The sequence below is a fragment of the Siphateles boraxobius genome, unplaced genomic scaffold (genome assembly GCF_051911475.1).
Source record: "Siphateles boraxobius isolate OS27281-9 unplaced genomic scaffold, OSU_SipBor_1 26, whole genome shotgun sequence".
Taxonomy (NCBI): Eukaryota; Metazoa; Chordata; class Actinopteri; order Cypriniformes; family Leuciscidae; genus Siphateles; species Siphateles boraxobius.
The window spans coordinates 14,574,370-14,596,774 of record NW_027508876.1 but is presented as its reverse complement, the minus strand read 5'-3'; the positions used below and the strand labels follow the sequence as shown (position 1 = coordinate 14,596,774).

The 22,405-nt window shown below is 44.1% G+C and overlaps 1 protein-coding gene across 4 annotated transcripts in view; it reads right to left on the bottom strand.

Annotated features, from left to right (window-relative positions):
• The window catches only part of trpa1b (transient receptor potential cation channel, subfamily A, member 1b), a 143,564-nt gene that overhangs the window by 13,634 nt on the left and 107,525 nt on the right, over positions 1–22,405 (bottom strand). For all 4 annotated transcript variants that reach the window (XM_077244416.1, XM_077244415.1, XM_077244413.1 and 1 more), the window contains exons 8-19: positions 11,270–11,406; positions 10,567–10,615; positions 10,238–10,337; positions 10,042–10,142; positions 9,700–9,869; positions 9,337–9,501; positions 8,644–8,758; positions 7,804–7,970; positions 5,047–5,131; positions 4,896–4,955; positions 4,689–4,787; positions 4,526–4,596 (exon numbers count right to left, since the gene is read on the bottom strand). In XM_077244416.1, coding sequence (XP_077100531.1) covers positions 4,526–4,596; positions 4,689–4,787; positions 4,896–4,955; positions 5,047–5,131; positions 7,804–7,970; positions 8,644–8,758; positions 9,337–9,501; positions 9,700–9,869; positions 10,042–10,142; positions 10,238–10,337; positions 10,567–10,615; positions 11,270–11,406 — 1,319 coding nt within the window. The remainder of the gene's footprint in view (positions 1–4,525; positions 4,597–4,688; positions 4,788–4,895; positions 4,956–5,046; positions 5,132–7,803; positions 7,971–8,643; positions 8,759–9,336; positions 9,502–9,699; positions 9,870–10,041; positions 10,143–10,237; positions 10,338–10,566; positions 10,616–11,269; positions 11,407–22,405) is intronic.

Here is a 22,405-nt window from a genome sequence, read left to right as displayed (position 1 = left end):
CCGAGATGGTCATGTTCCGCAATGAGAACATGAATCAACGCTGCCTTAACGTGCTCTAAGCCCAAACACGCAAGACAGCGCTCGTGCCCATCAGATGACAACACGGAACGACCGTTTTTTAAAGCTCTTTTGTGAGAGGAAACTCAGCAGCTGTGCTGAAGCGTCCAGGGAGAAACACACACACTGTTGCAGACCACTGCACAGATCATTAGGCAGGAATGTGTAACTCGCTGGAAAACGCTGTCACACCAACAAAGACTGGAGAGCTGCTTGTCTCGTAGAAACTCAAAGTAGACACTCAGAGAAACAGCCTTGCAGGAGTGAAGAGGACCTCTTGGCTCCGAAGCAGAAACATAACTGCATATTGCCAGCGTACTTCCTTATATACCCACGAGGTAGGGCGGGGTCAGCTTCATTGCACCTAATTTTTTTTCACTGACTGCGACATGATGGTCTTGTGGTGTATTTTTTGCTTGGTATAGGCTAGTGCAAGGGGGCCGTGATTAAATCCTGATCAGTGATCGCGCTGCTATTTACAATATTAAATAGACTATTGTTGTCGTCTCTATTTTAAACTTTTGATTCTATTTTTTCGGTTCTAAAAGTTTGTTCTATTCTGTTTAAAATAACTTTTACATGTATTCTTTGCTTTTGTTTACTTTAACCAGTTCTGTAATATTTAAAAAAAAAGTTGTATTTTTTTTCTGTTCTAAAAGTTTGTTCTATTCTGTTTTGTTTGTTTATTTTTTACATATCAGTCTCATTCTTGTTGAAATAATAAAACGTAATAATAATAATAATAATAATAAAGAAGAATATATATATATATATATATATATATATATATATATATATATATATATATATATATATATATATATATATATACATATATACACGCACTCACCAAAAGGATACTATGAACACCATACTAATACTGTGATTGACCCCCTTTTGCCTTCAGAAATGCCTTAATTCTACGTGGCATTGATTCAACAGGGTGCTGAGAGCATTCTTTAGAAATGTTGGCCCATATTGATAGGATAGCATCTATCCCTGGGTGTGCACGAAGCTCCCGTTCCACCACATCCCAAATATGCTCTATTGGGTTGAGATCTGGTGACTGTGGGGGCCATTTTAGTACAGTGAACTCATTGTCATGTTCAAGAAACCAATTTGAAATGATTCGAGCTTTGTGACATGTTGCATTATCCTGCTGGAAGTAGCCATCAGAGGATGGGTACATGGTGGCCATAAAGGGATGGACATGGTCAGAAACAATTCTCAGGTAGGCCGTGGCACATAAACGATGCCCACTGGCACTAAGGGGCCTAAAGTGTGCCAAGAAAACATCCCCCACACCATTACACCACCACCACCAGCCTGAACAGTGGTAATAAGGTATGATGGATCCATGTTCTCATTCTGTTTATGCCAAATTCTGACTCTACCATGTGAATGTCTCAACAGAAATCGAGACTCATCAGACCAGGTAACATTTTTCCAGTCTTCAACTGTCCAATTTTGGTGAGCTCTTGCAAATTATAGCCTCTTTTTCATATTTTTAGTGGAGATGAGTGGTACCCGGTGGGGTCTTCTGCTGTTGTAGCCCATCCGCCTCAAGGTTGTGCGTGTTTTGGCTTTACAAATGCTTTGCTGCATACCTCGGTTGTAACAAGTGGTTATTTCAGTCAAAGTTGCGCTTCTATCAGCTTGAATCAGTCGGCCCATTCTCTTCTGACATCAAGTATCAAAAAGGCATTTTTGCCCCACAGGAGTGCCGCATACTGGATGTTTTTCCCTTTTCACACCATTCTTTGTAAACCCTAGAAATGGTTGTGAGTGAAAATCCCAGTAACTGAGCAGATTGTGAAATACTCAGACTGGCCCGTCTGGCACCAACAACCATGCCACGCTCAAAATTGCTTAAATCACCTTTCTTTCCCATTCTGACATTCAGTTTGGAGTTCAGGAGATTGTCTTGACCAGGACCACACCCCTAAATGCATTGAAGCAACTGCCATGTGATTGGTTGATTAGATAATTGCATTAATGAGAAATTGAACAGGAGTTTCTAATAATCCATTAGGTGAGTGTGTGTGTGTGTATATATATATATATATATATATATATATATATATATATTAGTTGACAGCTCCACTTACATTTTTCTGTTTGAACTAAGAATTTTGGTTGACTACCAACTGTAGGATCACACAAGGGATTTCTCAGATCTGGCGTGCCTGACCCACTATCCCGACCACTCACTGTGCATTTTCTACAACAGGGGCCTCAACGAGTGACCGTGGACATGCTTGCCCGTGGAAGGTCCTCGAGGTAGCCTTGCACAGTATGTGGTGTGGGTGCTGGTTAAATGTGAATCGCCATGAACTGTCTGCCTCGCTGATTAAGACAACACTAGCCCCATTCCAGACCCAGAGCCCAGCTAACCTTCAATCATGTCTGTTATGGATAATAAACCAGAGCCCACCGCAGACTCAGAGCCCAAGCCCACCACGAAGTGAAAGTCAGAGTGTTTGTCAGTGACCAATTTTGTCCAGGAGCCCTAGCACAGAAACGAGTCTGGCCAGGTGCGTAAACCGGCAAACGTGCCCGTCACTAAAAGTATTTTAGTGGAGTACGTTGGCATGGATTGGAGCCCCATACACACTCCCGTTGCTGAGGTGCATGCTATGAGCTGGGTACCTGCTGAATAATTATTGTTTGATTAGCTGGATGATGAAATGTTGTTGATCCTGTCTAGTTCCAAGTCGTCTTCCTCATCGCTGGTTCACTCCAGCACCAAGTCATCTTCTTCATTACTGATCCAGCCCAGTTCCAAGTCGTCTTTGTCACCACTGGTTCTGCCCAGCCCCAAGTCTTCTTCATTGCCTCTGGTTCTACCCAGCCCCAAGTCGTCTTCATTGCCTCTGGTTCTGCCCAGCCCCAAGTCTTCTTCATTGCCTCTGGTTCTGCCCAGCCCCAAGTCTTCTTCATTGCCTCTGGTTCCACCCAGAACCAAGTCTCCTTCATTGTCCACCACCAAGTATCCTTCATCGTCCAGCACCAAGTCTCCTTCATTGTCCAGAAGTAGGCCTCCTTCATTGTCCAGCCCCTAGTATTCTTCGTCGTTCAGCATCAATTCTACTTTGTCGCGATTGGCTCTGGTGGTTCAGCCCACTCCCCAGTTATATTCGTCTCTGCTAGACCCAAGTTGCCTTTGTGGCCACTGGTTCCGCCCAGCCCCAAGTCTTCTTTATTGGTGCTGGTTCAGCCCAGCTTCAGGTTTCCTTCATCGTCCGCCATCAATTCTCCTTCATTGTCCAGAATAAAGTTTCCTTCATCGTCCAGCTCCAAGTGTCTTTCTTTGTGGATGGTCCCGCCCAGCCTACCTCTCCCTCCTCCTCTGACAAAGCTATCCAATTGCCTCGCTTCCGCTGTCTCCATTCAGTCATTCGGATCTCATAGCTCAACCTTGGGCCTCCAAACCCTGTAGTCTACCTCATCACTGCTCTCTCAGCTCCACCATGGTCTGTCATCCCTCAGGCTCCACTGGGCTCCCTCCTTTTACAATTTTTGATCTGGCTTTGCTTCGGACTTATGGATCTCCTTCTGCACCTCGGCCCTCCATCCCTCTGGCCTCCCTCCAGTTCCACCATCATCCTGAGTCACACTGACTCTGCTCTGGTCTGGCAAGCCCATGCCTTCACCTAAGTCGAGTACACCTGCGGCTCCACCTTTGCCCTCCAGGCCTCCAATGTCACCTTAGGTCTTCGTCTTTTTTGTTCCTCCTTGGTTTTCTCCCATCACTACGTCACGTCAGTCGGTCAGGCCCCAGGCTCCATCTTGGCTCATTCCTCCATCAGTTATGCCATGAGCATTCATCCTGACTCTGCTCTGGATCATTCTATAGCTTATCCCATCTCCACCCTGGTCCCCTCTCCTTCTTGTCTACCTTGGTGTTCCCTTCTGCCAGCCAATCTCTGGTCTTGTCCTTTGGCTCTTTATAATGAGGGGGATAGGGGTGCGGAGGGGGCTGGTAAATTTTGGGTGTTATGTCACATAAATAAATGGTATCTTTGAAGATTTCTAATTATTTATCATTATTCTTGTTTTCAGCATTTCACAGAAAACAAATTGTCCATATTTAAAATCCATGCACATTACCGCAAATTGCAACAGTTACTATATAGTGCTAGGCAGTGCTCAAAAACAATTTACACGACTTTTGAATTGACCTCTTCTTGTAAACTTCAGATGGCAATGACATTAGCACATGACCCTGGTGTTGTAAAAAGAAGATCATTTTACGTGGGTGGTCGTAGAAAATGGCACTGGCATTCTGGATTCAAACAGCAGTAGAATCACTGACTAGCCCCTGTAAATGTTAAAATTATCTTACGTCCCCATGAGTAACAATTACCATCCAAATAGGGGGGGGTGAATATAGAATATAGTAAATTAAAATATTACAACCAGAACTGTAGGGACTTTCTGAGAGAATTACAGTACATCTTTAACATACCACTTCATTTCCAGGTATTTTCGGCTAACGGGGTGAGTGAGGAGCTCCAGACGGTTGTACCGCACCATTGCCTAGTGAGGTACAAGAGTTATGATTTATTCTCAAACCATTTTAAGATGCAAAATGAATTAGAAGTTTGTATTTAATAAGAATGTAGACTTACATTCATAGCTGCCAATGGTTGGAAATTCATTGTTTTGTCTGCTTTAGCATACTTCTTCAACTGTATAGGAGCTTGAAGCCAGTGAAAATCGTACCTGATCTGCCAATACCATTAAATAATTGTACTTTATATTAATGATCTTTTTATAGCATTAATGAACTATTAATAGTTCTAATGCAACTTTTTGCACATTTGTGGAAAGCTTACATGATAATCTGGACTGTTGGCGTCATGATCAGACTCAATAATACATCGGTCCAGAAGGTGCTGTTCAGAAGAGAGAGGGGTTTTATGTCAAAGAACTTATCAACAATATCTCAGATGAGATTTTCATTAGGTGTGACGTTAATAGACAGACCTTGAAAGACTCCGGGAGGAATTCTATGATGTCCATCACGACACAGCGGGATTTAGCTTTAAATGACTTTAATGCCTCAGCACACCTACAGTGAATTAATATTTCTTTGTCAACTGTTGGCAAACTAAGAGGAGAAAGATAATATAGGTTTTAAAAAATCTCAACCCATTCTCTAATATTGTTCCATTAAAAATCCTACACTGAAATTGTTTTTGAGATATTTTTTTATTAAAAGGGAACAGGAAACTGGAAAGGAAAGTTTTTATTCTTGTCTCATTTTAGAAAAAAGTGCCCTTTTTTACATAATGGTTAATTACCAAATAAATACATGGATAGTTTGATTGAAATACTGATTTGAGATTAAATTATTTTAATTAGCCTAGAGCAGGGGTGTCCAAACTCAGTCCTGGATTGCCCCTGTCCTGCAGAGTTTAGCTCTGGCCAGACTCAACACACCTGCCTGGAAGTTTCTAGCCTATAAGACCTTGATTAGCTGGTGGTCCAGGTGTGTTTAATTGGGGTTGGAGCTAAACTCTGCAGGACAGTGGCCCTCCAGGACTGAGTTTGGACATCCCTGGCCTAGAGCTTAATTTAAGAAAAGCAGATAATGTCTCGGTTACGTATGTAACCCTCGTTCCCTGCAGGAGGGAGCGGTTAAGTATGACGGAATTGACCTACAAATTGGGGATCACTTTGAGAGACCAATCTACTTTGGGTGTAAACTGAACGAGCCAATGCACATTGGCATGCAATAATTGCATTAACTGCTCTGCCTTGCAGCGCGAGCATGTAATGAGCAGCAGGTGCGTCACATCTTTTTTTTTCCGCTGAGGAGCCAAGTTCAGTAACTGCCGTACAGCGGAGGTACAGTAACTGTGGCGAATGGAAATACGTCTCCATTCCCTCCTTCAGGGAACAAGGGCTACATGCGTAACCAAGACGTTCCCTTTCAGTCGGTCACGTTTTACGTACGTAGGAACTGACCAACGAATTGGGGATATCTTGTGGAGCCTGAGTGTGCTGTGCAACACTTAACTGGTTCCAGGGTGGGGCTGAGGGTACATGAGAAGGCCTGGAGGCGTCCTTGAGCCGCACACTGTTGCCTGCTGGCAATAGAAGAGGGAGAAGGGAGTGGCAAGCTATTTTTATAGCATCGCACACTACCATCCATGCCCTCTTGTGATCCAGAGATAGAGGAAACTGTTTTGTTTTTGTAAATGTGGATTCCACTGGACTCCGGGCGGATCAGAAATAAAATGACAAAGGATTTTCCACCCGTCCCTCCTCCGTGGTCACCATCTCCCGAAGAGCAGATCCTTCGATCTCCGTGTTGCCCATCTCAGGCCCACTTGCTTCTCCTGCCTCCTTCTGCCTAAGTGGAGGCTGCTGCTTAGGTTGAGCATGGACAGAGACGGTCGCAGGGGGGCGCCATCGGTGATGAGCAGGCGTAGGAGCAGCAGCAGATGACTGGGTGGCGGCAGCAGCTGGTCGTCGGTGCAGGATAGGTGTGATCGCCTCCGTCTGCTTCTGTACTGCTAAAAACTGCAGCGAAGTTTTCAACAGCATTGCCAAAGAGGCCGGCCTTGCAGACAGGGGAGTTGAGGAACCGAACTTTGTTGGACTCAAGCATATCTGCCAGGTTTAGCTAAAGATTCCTTGAGCGCTTTGGCCTGGTAGACGTGCAGGAACGCCATGGTATGCTGGGCGAAAGTGGCTTATCCGCAAGCTGTGTAGGCCTTGCCCGCCAGAGAGGACGAGAACTTACATGCCTGGGAGGGGAGATGCGGATTACCCCACCAGGAGATAGTGGTCTTGGGACAAAATTGCATCGCCACAGACCGCTCCATTGGGGGAGCTCCACGTACCCCTTAGCCGCTCCGCCATCGAGGGTAGTGAGGGTGGAAAGGGCAGCAGGCTAGTTTTGGGCAGAAAAAGGTGCCGTCCCTGATCTGGTTACCTTCAGAAAGGAAGGGACTGGGGCACGGCGCTGAGAACCAGAAAGGGCCGCCCCGAGATACCAATCGTCAAGCCGTGAGGGTTCGGGACACGGTGTTGGGTTCCACTATAGAGTTCGACGCTCACAGTGGCCCGGGAAGGCACTGCTGTCAGCTCTGGGTCAGACTCGGGCAACGGTGCCAGACCCGAAGGAGGCAGCACAGCCTAATCTTCATCCCCGGAGGACATTAGCTCACCCTCCGATGCAGCGATCAACATGTTCCACTGCAACACCGTGCTGTAACACCAACACAAGCTTGCAGAGGCGTCCTCCTGAAGAAGCAGACTTGTTTTCTTTTTGAAGTTAAACGCTCTCAAAAAATATCAGAGCAGGAAAAGTAGAACCGCTCTGCCCCGAAGAGAAAAGCAAAGATGCGACACACCTGCTGCTCATTATATGCTCACACTGCGAGGCAGAGCAGCTGATGCAATTATTGCGTGCCAATGTGCATTGGATCGTTTAGTTTACACTCAAAGTTGATTGGTCTCTCAAAGCGATCCTCAATTTGTCGTTCAGTTCTTACGTACATAGAACGTGACTGACTGAAAGGGAACAATCAGAAAAAAATGAACACTACAACAATGTTACAATATTAATTCATATATTAATATTAATCTGCAATCCAAGTTGCTTTTTATATTAAAATGAATACTATCCTCCAATCCTTTTTTTATTCTTTTTTACCCTAGGTATTAGCTGTGGAGTGTCAAAGCAATGCCAGGCTATTAACTTAACCATCTTGAACGTGGATGTCTCCTTACCTCTCACTTTCGATGGTGGCATTCACTACATCTTTTTTCTCATTTCGCACAGCTTCATGCAAAAAAGAGTTGTCAGCATTGTTGAGAGTAATTTCAGCTCCTCTTTCCAATAACAGCAAAACAGCACCTACATGTCCCGCTTGTGCAGCAATGTGGAGGGCTGTGTTCTATTAAAGCAAACATGTTTGGTTAAAAAGCAGTGTTGTTCAAACTTATCATAAATGACAATTGCTTTCATCGATAAATACAGTATAGTAAAAGTATAAAAAATTAAATACTTTTTGAAAATGCTCAACAAGTATAAACTTTTTTGACAACATACAGAAGAACAGTAATATTTTGAAATATTATTACAATGTAAAAAAAAGTTTTCTAATTTAATATATTATAAAATATAATTTATTCTTGGGATGGCAATGCTGAATTTCCAGCATCATTACTCCAGTCTTCAGTGTCACATGATCATTCAGATATCATTCTGATATGCTGATTTGCTGCTCAAGAAACATTTCTTATCAATGTTGAAAGCAGTTTTGCTGCTTACTTAATATTATTATAATTAAAAAGAAAAATTATTTGATGAATAAAAAAAATCAACATTGTAAAATTGTAAATGTTTTATTAATTCATGTTATCTGAATAAAGATATACAATTTCTTCTTTAAAATCTTTCTAACCCAATCACACACACGTTTTATTTTTTTATGACAAATGTAAAATTTAAAGAGAGTATTATGCTTTGTTCTTTGGATCTTCAAAGCTCAGTTTCCTATGGTTTGGTAATTGTATTCTTCAAACTGACTGTGTTCCACGGGTGATAGGGATTGTTACGCTGCTTACCCCATCTTCATTTGTTCCGTCCAGTAGTTTGACATTGGCTGCGAGGAGGATTTTCATTGTCTGTGTGTATCCCTCAGCCGCAGCATGGTGTAAACAGGACCAGCCTTTGTAATCACTAGAGATTACAACAGACCTTATGAGAGAATGTCCAGTTGAATGAACTCACAACCTAACCAAGCATTTTGTGATGCTGGCGCTACCCTAACAAAAAAAAATTAATTTTAGTTTTTGATATTTTCCCCCAATCGTGACCTGGTAGCAGGGTTACTATCAATATCTAAACCATAAAACATTTCCATTACTTAATATAATAAACGTTATCTAATAAAAAATTATATATATATATATATATATATATATATATATATATATATATATATATATATATATATATATATATATATAAAAATTGGTAACCTAAAAATGATAACATTTAAATTAACTTGTTTTATCCCAGTCTGAATTTTTTTTTTACATTTAATTTAATGTTGCTGAATCAACCAATATTAATTTATACCAACAAAATACATCGATTAAAAATCAGCTTTTCAAGGTAACAATTCCAGGTTACCACTTTTTAGAGTGTAGTATCTCAATGATTAAAATAACACTGCCTGGTAGTTATTAGAGTGATGAAGTACTGCTTGTGATGACTTTGAAAAATGCTTTCCCCCCCAAAAAAGTATGGTGTACCTTTGAAACAGCGCTCCCCTCCGGAGCAGCAGCTCCACTACTTGTGTGTGTCCTGCCCTTGAAGCAAGATGAAGGGATGTCAGACCCTTTTCGTCCCAATCATTCAGCATTTTGGAGTCCGTGAGGTTCTCCAGCAGCCTGTGGCATGTGTTTAAACGCCCATATCTGACGGATATTGGAGAAAAAAAAAAGAATGTGAAATGAGAAAGTTTGGAGTTATACTGCATTCATTTGTACAAATTCCAGCAAAATTCTCAAATCAGGAACGATATGTTATTGCAGGTCAAAACTTACTACTTATAAGAAAATAAGCACAAAGATATGGCTTTGATATAGCTCTGACTGCATTACAAATGTTCTCACTCTGCAGCGAAGTGAAGCGCTGATTTCTTCTCCCTTGACTTTTGACCCAAGAAGATATTGAGACCCAGCATATTTTTGACCGAATCGTGAATGCCAAGTTTACAGGCGTAGTGCAGAGGAGTGCAGCCTTCAACATCCTCATCAGACAACATCTCCTTCACAGCATTACTCTGGAGGAGGCAATGGGTTCGTATAACTATATACAGAGCATACGCATGTTCAAAACAATGCATTATGTAATAATCCATAACACAGGGCCAAGTGACTCTTCAGGCTTTCTTTCAAAATGAAAGTGTTCTGCATTTGACAAACTGAACTTGATGTTTAGGAAGATTTTCACACCTGTAAGATTGTCTCAGGAAGATTTTTCAGCCCTTTCGGTTGAAGAATGACAAGGTGGAGGAAGTTGCGACCTGATTTGTCTTTGACTTTGAAATTGGCACCTATTTTCAATAGGACATAATGTTAAATATGCAGAAAAGTGCATGCAAATGATGTTGGAGATAAAATGTGTTGAAAATTCATGAAAATGAATTACCAATTGACAGTAAAAATGCAACAGTTTTCCAAGCACTGCAGTTGGAGGCCATCAGCAGTGGAGACAGTCCCTTGCAATCAATACAGTCAATATCTGCTCCCTTTCCAAGACAAATGAGATCCAAATAACAGTGAATTGCCAGCGTTATCAAAGAACAGAACACACAATAAGATAATGAGATATTGGGTGGTTAAAATTAGTCCTATCAAAAGATCAATCCAAGCAACTCAGTTTGCTGGTTCACAAAGTCCACGTTTAGCAAAATAAAGGTGTGAGTTTGGATGTTTCAGCCACTCACATTCTCACAAAGCAGCCCTTCAAACATTTACCTTTGAAATAAGATATTCAGCCAACTCGACATGATCAAACAACGTGGCTCTATTAGGTAAAGAAAGTCATTGTTAATCATTAAAGCATTGGGAATAAATCCAACAAACCCAGCTGCAAATTGCAATTGGAAAAGCACACTAATGGCATCATCATTATAAATACATTTGTTTTGTCATAGCAAAAGTGCTTTAAAAGCACAAAAAGTGCATTTTTATCGAGACAAACAAGTTGTACAGACAAGAATACATATAACCAAACGTATTAGAAGTAGGCAATATAAAAATACTCACAAAATGACATTAAGCACAGTTTAATTGTTTCAAGTTTTTACTTTCAGGTTTTTACTTTAGATATTGTTTACAAATACATTTTAATGTAAATTTTAAATAATAATTTAACATTAATATTTAAATGGTTTTACTATAAAGTCCAATGGAAAAAAAAACTCAAAAAGTGAATGGACTTTCAATAGGGACATAAATCAGTCCGTTTCATAAAAAATAAAAAATAAACTTAATTTGTGTTTCAACGATGAACAAAAGCCTTATGGATTTGGATTGACATAAGTAATTGAGTAATTGATGAATATTAACTTTTGGGGGAACTGTCCCTTTAACATAAACTGAGATCAGCTCTGATATAAACCAGAAGGCTAGTTCACTTAATAATGACTACTGGAGAGCAGTAAGGCATCACACTGACCTATGTAAGGGGGTCTGATTGGCTCCATCCCTGAGGTTGATGATGTCTTCCACTCTGTTGTAAGAGGAAAGCATGATTTTGATGGCATCCAGAGCACCCTGAGTGCAGGCAAAGTGGAGGGCCGTGGATTTGTCACACTGCAAAACAATAAAGCCACACATACACAGACACAAAGATGGAAGTCAGCTATTAGCCTGACATAAGTAGGAGAGGCAGGGCAAGGTATTGCAAGAGGGGGACAAGCACCAATAACACAAACCATTAATGAGAGAGCACCCTGAATTACAGAATGGTCAAGCTCAGTTATAGAGGTAAGTGGCTGCGATTTGTATCAATTTAACTATCTGAAGCTATTACTGAATGCATTAACATTATAGCCAGACATTAGGCATATTTAACAATTTTGTTATTTCTGTCCCCAAACTTCTTACAGGGCATGGTGTGGTTCCCTTTCGAGAGGTCTCTCCTATTGCGTAAGTTGCTTACGCTATGGGGAAAACTCCTTTTCTCGAGAATATTGAAGTCTTTATGTAAAACGCATTGCAGCTGCACAGCTGACAGCAATGAACGAAGGAAGCTCGGTCATTGGTTGTGCTGCGGCAACTTGCTCGAACCAATGACGGGGCGACTCTGAATGCGCGACCAATGAGCGCGCTTCGCGCCCGCCAAGATGGGCGTGGCCAAGAGCTATTTATTGGGCACCCCGTCATGAGAGTTCATTAGATTTAATCTCCTTCAGCGAACACCTTCTTCGCTGGATCCTCCGGATTATAGAAGCCTTCGCCGCCGTCGAAAAGCATACCAGGGGATTGATACGAGGACGTCGGCACCTTCAGCCGCCTTCGAACGCCATCCTACTGAGCCATCCGGCGTGCCACACACGCAAGTATCTTTACATCTGTTCGCCCCGCGACACTTGTAAAAGAGCAATTTTCTGAGGCGTTTTTTCAAAAGAAAAAGCGCCGCTCACAGAGGCTTCCTGAACCGGTGCTCAGTGACGTCACGCCGAGCCAGTCTCCGCGTGCTTCGCCGCTCTTACCTTCCCCACCGGGGTCTTCAGTTCACCCAGCCGGACCCACACCCCTCTAGCAGAGCGGTGGGCCTTGTGACTTTCGGCGCGTCCGAGGACGATGGGGGAATGGATGAAAGCTTGTCCATCGACGCTGCATCAGACGACTGGCCGGGCTCCACTCTCGACCCCGCCCAGTCGACGCTAGCTAGCACGAGCGGGGGCTTCACCATGGATACGGAGATTATCCGCATCCTCTCGAAGGCCGTAGAGGACCTCGGGCTCGATTGGTCTTCTCCCGAAGAACCAACCCGAAGTCGACTGGATGAGTGGTTTCTGCAGGGGCGGGGGAACGCCGCCCCTCGAGGAGGCCGTGGCCAATCATCTCTGCCCGCCCTCCACCACCGGATGGAAAGCCAAAGCTTCCCACCCCTCGAAGCCCTGCCGCACTACTTCTGCTCTCGCCGGTCGCGCCTACGCCGCCGCCGGCCAAGCTGCATCAGCGCTTCACTCAATGGCGGTACTTCAAGTGTTCCAAGCTAAGCTTCTCCGCTCTATGGACGAGTCTGGCCCCGAACCCGAAGCCTTTAAGGACCTACGCAGCGCAACTGATATAGCTCTGCGAGCCACGAAGGCCACCGCCCAGTCTATTGGCCGCGCCATGGCTAATTTGACTGTTGTCGAGCGCCATCTGTGGCTGACTCTGACGGAGATGAAGGACACGGATAAGGCGCCGTTTCTCGACGCGCCTATCTCCACCAGCGGGCTGTTTGGACCGGCGGTTAAAGGTTTCGCCGAACGCTTCACTGAGGCCCAGAACGCTTCACAAGCTATGCGCCATTTCCTACCCAAGCGCTCCAGCTCATCGCAGAGCAGACAGAGACCGCCACAGCCGCAGCGGGCTAGAACAGCTCCCACCGCCTCTCAGCCCGCGCCTCATGCTGACGCTCGACGCCGCTCGCGCTCCCACAACCGCAAGCCGCCTCCTGAGCGACGGGGTCCTCGGCCCAAGATTGTGCTGAACCCTGAGCCTCGAAAGCCGTCCTAGCCACAGGAATGAGAAGAGAGAGTGCGTGTCTCGCAAAAGCCGGACAACTCTCTCTGCAAAAGCTCAAACATTACCCAGTCCCCTTACAGGCGGCTGGAAATGTCCATACAGCAGTCAATGGGCCAGTCACAGAGCTCGCTCACCTGCAAACAAACGCCGTTTTTACGGCGACGCACAGAAAACACAAAAAGAGTATTTTTCTGCCTGTGTCACTAAGGGTTCACATGTCCACAAAGTGTGCATTCCCAGATACTGTCAAAACAGTGCCAAATTCATTCCCAGCTCAGGCTGCCCGCCCCATGAATGTAGATCACGTGCCTACGGTCATGTACGCACCACTACACACAAGCACTGTTCACACAGTTATGAATTCATCCCCAGTAAAAGCGGGAAACATTATAAAAGTGACGCGTGTGCCTACCACTGTTTATGCACCCCCACTTATAAACACTGTCCTTACAGTGTCAAACACAACCCCAGCTCAGGCTGCGAGTTTTACAGACATAGCGCGCGCTGTTGTAAGCACACACGCGCCCATTCACTCAGCTGCTCAGAGCGCGCCCGCGCCTCTGAGAGCTACGAGCTCAGGCGATTCGCTGGCCGGGTCCCTACGTCACAGCGGCCCGCCCCTAGCCTGTATTCAGCCCATATCTGTACACGCAGCGGCATGGGAAAACATTCCAGATATGCCGAAATGGGTATTGAATATAGTAAAGCACGGATACTCGCTCCAGTTCGCTCGCAGACCACCACGTTTTACGACTGTGGTCGAGACGAAAGTGAGAAAGGAGTGTTCACAGGTTCTACGCACCGAGGTGCGCAAACTAATAGAAAAGGGCGCTGTGGAAACTGTTCCCCCCTCTATGAGCGAGGCAGGTTTTTACAGCCGCTATTTTCTCGTCCCGAAAAAGGATGGTGGTCTCCGCCCCATCCTAGATCTCAGACAACTGAACAAAGCACTAATGATTCGCTCGTTCAGAATGTTAACAACCAAGCATATCCTCGCGCAAGTACGCCCAGGAGATTGGTTTCTCTCAGTGGATCTGAAAGATGCTTACTTTCACATTCCAATAGCGCCTCATCACAGGCCGTTTCTGAGATTTGCTTTCGAGGGACAGTCTTACCAGTACACAGTACTTCCGTTCGGCCTGTCCCTGGCTCCCCGTACATTCACGAAATGTATGGACGCAGCACTTTCCCCCTTGAGACGAAGGGGAGTGCGAATACTGAATTATCTCGACGATTGGCTGATCCTAGCACAATCAGAGAGTCAGTTAATAACACACAGATCTTGGATTATCAGCCATTTAGAATGCCTGGGTCTAAGAATCAATTTTGCAAAAAGCATACTATCTCCCAGCCAGAGGATTTCTTTCCTGGGAATAGTTCTAGACTCGATGCAAATGACAGCGCGTCTCTCATCAGAGCGCGCGCTCACCATCCGGCGCCTTGCAACATCATTCAGGGCGGGCGCGCGCGCCCCCGTCAAGCGGTTTCAGAGGATGCTCGGTCTCATGGCCTCAGCATCGGCCGTACTCCAGCTAGGATTGTTGCATATGCGCCCTCTCCAACGCTGGCTCAAGAGCCGCGTCCCTACTCACGAAAGCGGTCGCTTTGGCTCTCAGAGCCCTGCTTCCACATCTAAAAAACGAACACGTCCTGGTCCCAACGGACAACATGACGGTAGTGTCGTACATAAATCGCCAGGGTGGACTCAGGTCGAGCTCCATGCATTCAATGGCCAGGAGACTCATTTTATGGTCCCAGCACAACTTGCGCTCGCTGAGAGCAGCGCATGTGCCAGGCGCCCTGAACCAGGGGGCAGACATGCTATCCAGAGACAAGATTCTCCCAGGAGAATGGGCTCTCAACCCGCTGACGATTCAATGGTTATGGAAAACCTTTAGCAAAGCGGAGATCGACCTCTTCGCCTCCAAGGAGAACGCGCACTGCTCTCTTTTCTTCACGAAGAGCACGGACGCGCTCGCCCAGAGCTGGCCAAGCCGCCCCTTATATGCCTTTCCCCCGATCGCGATGCTGCCACCTCCTCAGTCAGGCCAGCGGGATGATATTTCATCCCCGCCCCGATCTGTGGGCCCTTCATGCATGGTCCCTCAACGGGTTCCCAGGAACCTCACGAGCGGAGCGCTAAAAACCATCGCTGAGGCGCGGGCGCCCTCCACGAGACGCTTATATGCCCAGAAATGGAAAGTGTTCAGTGACTGGTGTAATGCCAAGGGCCTGAACCCTGAGACATGCGAGATTACGAACGTACTCTCTTTTCTACAAGGGCTTCTGGAGGCGGGCCGCACCCCCTCCACGCTCAAAGTATATGTGGCGGCCATCACAGCGTCACACAACCCTGTAATGGATCGTCCATTGGGAAGAAACGACCTAATTATTCGTTTCCTAAGGGGCGCTAGGAGGATGAACCCTTCACGCCCCCCCTCAGTGCCGATCTGGGACCTAGCTACTGTCCTAGACGCTCTTAAAGGGCCCCCGTTCGAACCACTCCGAACCGTGCACCTTAAACAGATCTCGCTCAAGACTGCGCTCTTGCTGGCACTCGCCTCGGTCAAGAGAGTGGGCGACCTGCACGCGCTTTCGACAAGCGCTGCCTGCCTAGAATTCGGACCTAACGACTGCAGGGTCGTCCTTAGACCGAAACATGGGTATATTCCTAAAGTGCTCACCACTCCCTTCAGAGCACAGGTTATCTCCCTAACTGCGCTATCGTCTCCAGCAGACGAACACGACGCTAATCTACTCTGCCCCGTTAGGGCTCTCAGAGTGTATTTGGAGCGTTCTGCCCTATTCAGACAGACAGAACAACTGTTTGTATGCTTTGGCGGCCGTACGAAAGGTTCCGCCGTTTCAAAGCAGAGAATCTCTCACTGGATAGTTGAGGCTAATGCGCTGGCTTATGAAGCTAAGGGACTTCAATGCCCCTGGGGAGTCAAAGCACACTCCACCAGGAGTGTGGCTTCTTCCTGGGCATGGTCGAGCGGGATACCGATCGAGGATATTTGTGCGGCGGCAGGCTGGGCCTCACCGTCCACATTTATCAGGTTCTACAACCTACAGGTCCCGACATTGCATTCCAATGTACTATCAGCATGATACTAGTTGAACTACGAGTTCGTATCTAGATTATGTATGTGCTTGTGTCACACTGAGCGCCTTCTAGCCGCTCTGTATTTTTCCCACATATAAAGCTCGCCTCTGCCAGCTACTTGGATGATAACTTTGCTTTTCAGCTCAGGCACCAGCCTTTGGCTATCATAAGGCGAAGTTCAGCACGCACGACGTTTTGCATGTTGTTCCCATAGCGTAAGCTACTTACGCAATAGGAGAGACCTCTCGAAAGGGAACGACTCGGTTACTAACGTAACCTCGGTTCCCTGAGAGGAGGGAACGAGTATTGCGTAAGCTGCCGTGCTTGTGCTTGGTTAGTTCGCTTCAGTCGTTTTAACCTAAAGAACTCTCATGACGGGGCGCCCAATAAATAGCTCTTGGCCACGCCCATCTTGGCGGGCTCTGACGCGCGCGGGCGCGAAGCGCGCTCATTGGTCGCGCATTCAGAGTCGCCCTGTCATTGGTTCGAGCAAGTTGCCGCAGCACAGCCAATGACCGAGCTTCCTTCGTTCATTGCTGTCAGCTGTGCAGCTGCAATGCGTTTTACATAAAGACTTCAATATTCTCGAGAAAAGGAGTTTTCCCCATAGCGTAAGCTACTTACGCAATACTCGTTCCCTCCTCTCAGGGAACCGAGGTTACGTTAGTAACAGAGTTGTTTAATGTATCAAAAAGCTTTTAGAAATAAGTCTTGATGATAATGGGTTCATGATTATATTATATAATTTTGCAGAATATCTTATTACAGTTGCAGGAGGAGTATGGTAAAATATGTTTATGACAAAATTCAAATTGGTAGATAATCTAGTCAGCAGACTGGTGGAAACTGAAACCACTGGGTGGTGGTTTCAACTTGCCATGATTTTTTTGTTTCTAGGCCATTCTATTGAAATCCACTACTGCCACACAAGAAAAAAACATGCTCTGGTTAATCATAATTATAACATATACCAAATTTAGACTAAAACATCACAACTCGTGTCATAGCCTGGTCAACGAATTCACATATTGATCAATAATACAAATTATACATGTTATCATAATTATAGTAATTGTAATTGAAGAAATATTTTGTCAGAACAGAGTGTTCTGTTTTAAAAAAAATATAAATTATTTTATAGGGAAGTGTAGTGTTAAATCGTTTAAATAATGCCTCCTCCATAATCATTTCCCTTTGATAAGGTGGGGTCGTGAAGCACCAATATATTTCAAACCAGCTGCCCCCGTGTCCCGACCTTCCAATACTGCATGACGTTCGAAGCTTCAAACGTCATCAATCACGTGGTATTGTCATTTCGATACAAGCATCGGTACAGTGTATTATACAAAAGTGCTTTGAAAACTGCATCGGAGCATCAGAGCCCCGGTCTCAACCATCCCATCACTATGTAACACAAACAACAACCGACAATTACAGAGTGAAGGAGAGGAACTTCAATACACATTGATAATGAGGAGCTGATGAATACATGTGATGATCTGATGAGATCCATGACAAATGATGAGTGGCGGGAAAATCAAAAAAAGGAACACATGTGATGAATGAAAACAAACTGAAAGTCCATGAAAGGGAAGCTAGATGAATAAGTCCAGATAACTGTGACACTAAGGACCAGATCTACTAACAGCCTGTGCCAGCGCAAACCTTCTTTTGGCGTTAAAAACTACTGTCTGGATTTACTAAAGACACTCAGGGCAAAATTAGCCTGGACTGAGTTGTTTTTGCAGCTGACTTTATTACATATGCATTTGTAGGAGTTTCCCTTTCAGATGCAAATATTAATGGGAGGTGAGAAGACATGCAACAAAATGTACTAATGTTTGCGCCATTATTTAACGCTCCAAAAAAGCATGTCTTAACCCATCTTTCGACATGGCTGCAATTGTTGCTGCTAGAAGGAGACACCGCAGAGAACAGAGAGTGCGTGGTAGAAGGGAGAAAATATGCCAGAGGAAGACGTTATCCAAACATGTTGTTTGCCAAGCCATGGTATTTATAATTTGCTGCAGGAAATAAAAAATGACATGGAACCCTCAACTACAAGGAGTCACGCAATACCAGTTGCATCAAGACTTCTTGCAACCCTTAATTGTTTGTCCTCTGGCTCTTTTCAACGTACTGTGGCTTTTTTAGCTGGGATTTCACAGTTCGCATTTTCACCTGTGTTATCCGTGGTCCCAATGCTAATTTGGGCTGCACTTGGTAGATTGTGTTGTTCATTATGTAAATGATTTGACTGCATCTGTGTTCTTTAATTTGCGTGTCAGCAGTAGATCACAAGCAAAACTCGCCACTCCCATCGGCGCATTTGTGGAATTGTGCTCTCACGCTAATTTGCCCCATTTAGTAAATCTGTCCCTAAGAGGGGTTGAAATTAAGAGCCCAAGAAGTAACTTTTTTTTTAAGTCAGTTTTGGCATGAGGATGAACGATATGAGGTTGATGAGTAAATGATGACAGAATTTTCAGTTTTGGGGTAAATATCCCTTTAAGACTCTCCAATTGGCTTTATGCACAGCTTCACTACTTCCTGAACTTCAGCCAGCCCTTTGTTTCCTGTCTGTCATTATTGGACAAACTGATTAATTCAGGTGTGCCTGGCCTCAGTAACAATAATCAGGCACACCTGGACTAATCAGTTTGTCCAATAATGACAGACAGGAAACAAAGGACTGGCTGAAGTTCAGGAAGTAGTGAAGCTGTGCATAAAGCCTATTAGTGTGTCAAAATTACACTATTTTTATTTCCACAATATCATACAGTTATATGGACTGCCACAGACTCTTAATAAACTCTTTCTTTTTCATCATAAGCCTTGGGCCATCGACTCTGTCGAGTTCTTTGATCATTTTAGTTTTACCTGTTAACTTTTATATTATGATGTTATATGAAGAAGGTGTGAAATCATTCCAAACTCATTGGCAAAACATAGTCCAGTGACAGATGATGGAGCACCCCGAAGCTATAAAGGACACTTGGACCAAACATCGTCAGCTTATGTATTTTCAGTAAGTGCTCTGTGTCATGTGAGTCTTATTTGGTGTTGTTTGACCCATTATATTATCATTATGGCAACTAATAAGCAGCAGTTTAAAATGTGTCTCCTGGCCCATACTACATTATAGGAGGTGACACACACGACCTGTATGTGGTCTGCTTGGGAGAGGAGCACAGTCAGATCTCGAGCTTGCAAGCATCTGCTATTCAGAACGCTCCGTTCCCACCTGGCTCTCTTCGAGGAGGGAGGTCAGGCAAACGCACCTGCTCAGATCATGGGTGTCAAAAATCAAATTGACAGATGAGCTTGAGATCGGTTTTTCCCTTTCTCAGCTCTCACCTACCGGTCTCAGTGGCTTCATTCTGGACCCTGAAACATCTCTGTGGTTTCTTCTAGGCTGACTAAGGCAGGGGCATGTCTAGAAGGGGGGCACGGGGTGGCACTGGCCCCCCCTGGATTATGATTGCCCCCCCCCCAACATCATTGTGCTAGATTTACTGTCAACCTGACAATGCCCAACGCCATTGGATCACAGCGCTGTCAATCACTGCTTGATTTGCGATTCGCAAAGCGGAATCACAGGTCCGCGTTTTTCAAACAGTAGGAGAGAGAGACACCTCGACACGTCACTGTTTATGGTATATACACACTCAATTACAGTATATATTTTGAAATATCGCACCATATGTTAGTCTGATTACTTTCATGTGTGACTGATCAAGCCAGTAACGTTAGATTAGCTAACGTAACTTCGGCAGATGACTTATCAGTGTTATTCCGGCAGATGACTTATCAGTGTTATTCCGCGGCAGCGCGTCTATATAAATATAAAATAGATACATGGGTCAATCCTGGTGTGCGGGGACTTTCCTGTCCCAATGATTTATTTACTCATATTTTCTCTAAAATGAGTCACATATTTATAATAAATGGCTTAAATTGTAGATTTAAGTATTCTTTACCATTTAAACAGAGATAATAGACATTAAAAATACTATTTTGTATTTTAGACAATTTTAATTGATGTATGCATTCAATTATATCATGTCCTCAGTGCACAGTAATCAACTTCTGCAAGAAATATAAACCATGAAATGAATTTTTTTTTTTTTTAATTATGTTATAGACTAGGCTAAATTGCCTCTAATCATACATATGGCATGTGGAAATATAGGTATTTTTCTTAAAATTTGCTTCAATTACTGTGTCCCAGAAGTCATCTTCCACCCTGTTAGTATGTACTTTTTTGCCTTCCAAATCCGACTGCAATTTCATTGAGCCCATTTTCAAGAAGTGACTCAATTTCTTTTACCTGCTGGAATTCAACTGTACAAACTGAGGTAAGCTTCAACTCTCACTCCTAACTTAGTTTTTAGTTTTTGAAATGTTATCCTGCTTGTCCCACCCTTAAAGTTCCACCCTGTTAGGCTATGCTATGAAGAATGTTTGTCCTATCAAAAAAATTTAAAAACAAATCCGACATAGTTATAAAAGTTCTGTTCATCTGTAGAAGGTTAGCTAGCTAAATGTTGATCACTCAAAGAGCTATGGCTAACTTAGCTCATAATTTTCCACCCTGTTAGATTCCACCCTGTTAGGTCTATAAACCTAACAGGGTGGAATGTGAAACATATTCTATTCATCAACAATTGTTTTGCTTGTTTCAAGAATAAAAAAAGAATCTAAGATGGCATAAGGGGCATATACTATCCAAGAAAAGCTCATTATTGTTTAACATTTACATTATTAACATGTTGTGATAACTATGTGTACGCTCACCTAAAGGATTATTAGGAACACCATACTAATACTGTGTTTGACCCCCTTTCGCCTTCAGAACTAACTTAATTCTACGTGGCATTGATTCAACAAGGTGCTGAAAGCATTCTTTAGAAATGTTGGCCCATATTGATAGGATAGCATCTTGCAGTTGATGGAGATTTGTGGGATGCACATCCAGGGCACGAAGCACCACATCCCAAAGATGCTCTATTGGGTTGAGAATCTTGTGACTGTGGGGGCCATTTTAGTATTGAGAGTGAGGAGTCACGTGCCGATTTGGGCGGGGTCTGGGCCTGTCGGCCATGATGGTAGGAGATGCTATCGGTTGCCAGGGGCAACGCCTTCAGAACTTCACAGAGGCGCTACTAAACATTCCAGAGCTCTTTAATTTTTGCGCATTTATTATTTTGGCGGGACAGAGACGAGACAGAGAAAAGGGACCTTGCAGGAACAAGCTCACACCAAGCGCAAAACAGCGGTATTTGGAGAAGTAGCATCAAGATATTTGTTCTTTTGCACTAATAACAGTAGGCCTATTATTATTATTACTTATGTTGTCCAAAAAATATTAATTTAGTTCTCAATAAATATTGTTAAGCCATATCAAGTTGTTTCAAGCATTTATTTCAAAGAAATAAAAAAGTAATGAACAAGGCACTCAAACAACACTTTTGCACATGTTCGTTAAGGCACAGCAGACAATCTTATCAAAGGCATCAGCCAACCAAGCAATCCAGCGTCTCGTCAGGTCAGAGACTTGCTTTCCCTGATGCTGTGTCCATTTCGGTAACCTAAAAAACTGTATTCCATTGTTCCTATGTTTTCCGTATGTATCGTGTGAGGTACTGGAGCAGTTTTTAACGCAGCAGTGACGTCCAGGCATGGTAAAACAGTGCGGAATTGCGAGAATCTCCTCTACTACCGAGTTAACAACACACGTAAACAATAATGTTATCATTGTTTTGCCGCGGTAATCCTGCCAACATGGCGGAGAGGGGCTCTGTACAATGACGACAACTCCTCACTCTCAATAGTAAACTCATTGTCATGACAAGAAACCAATTTGAAACGATTCGAGCTTTGTGACATGGTGCATTATCCTACTGGAAGTAGCCATCAGAGGATGGGTACATGGTGGCCATAAAGGGATGGACATGGTCAGAA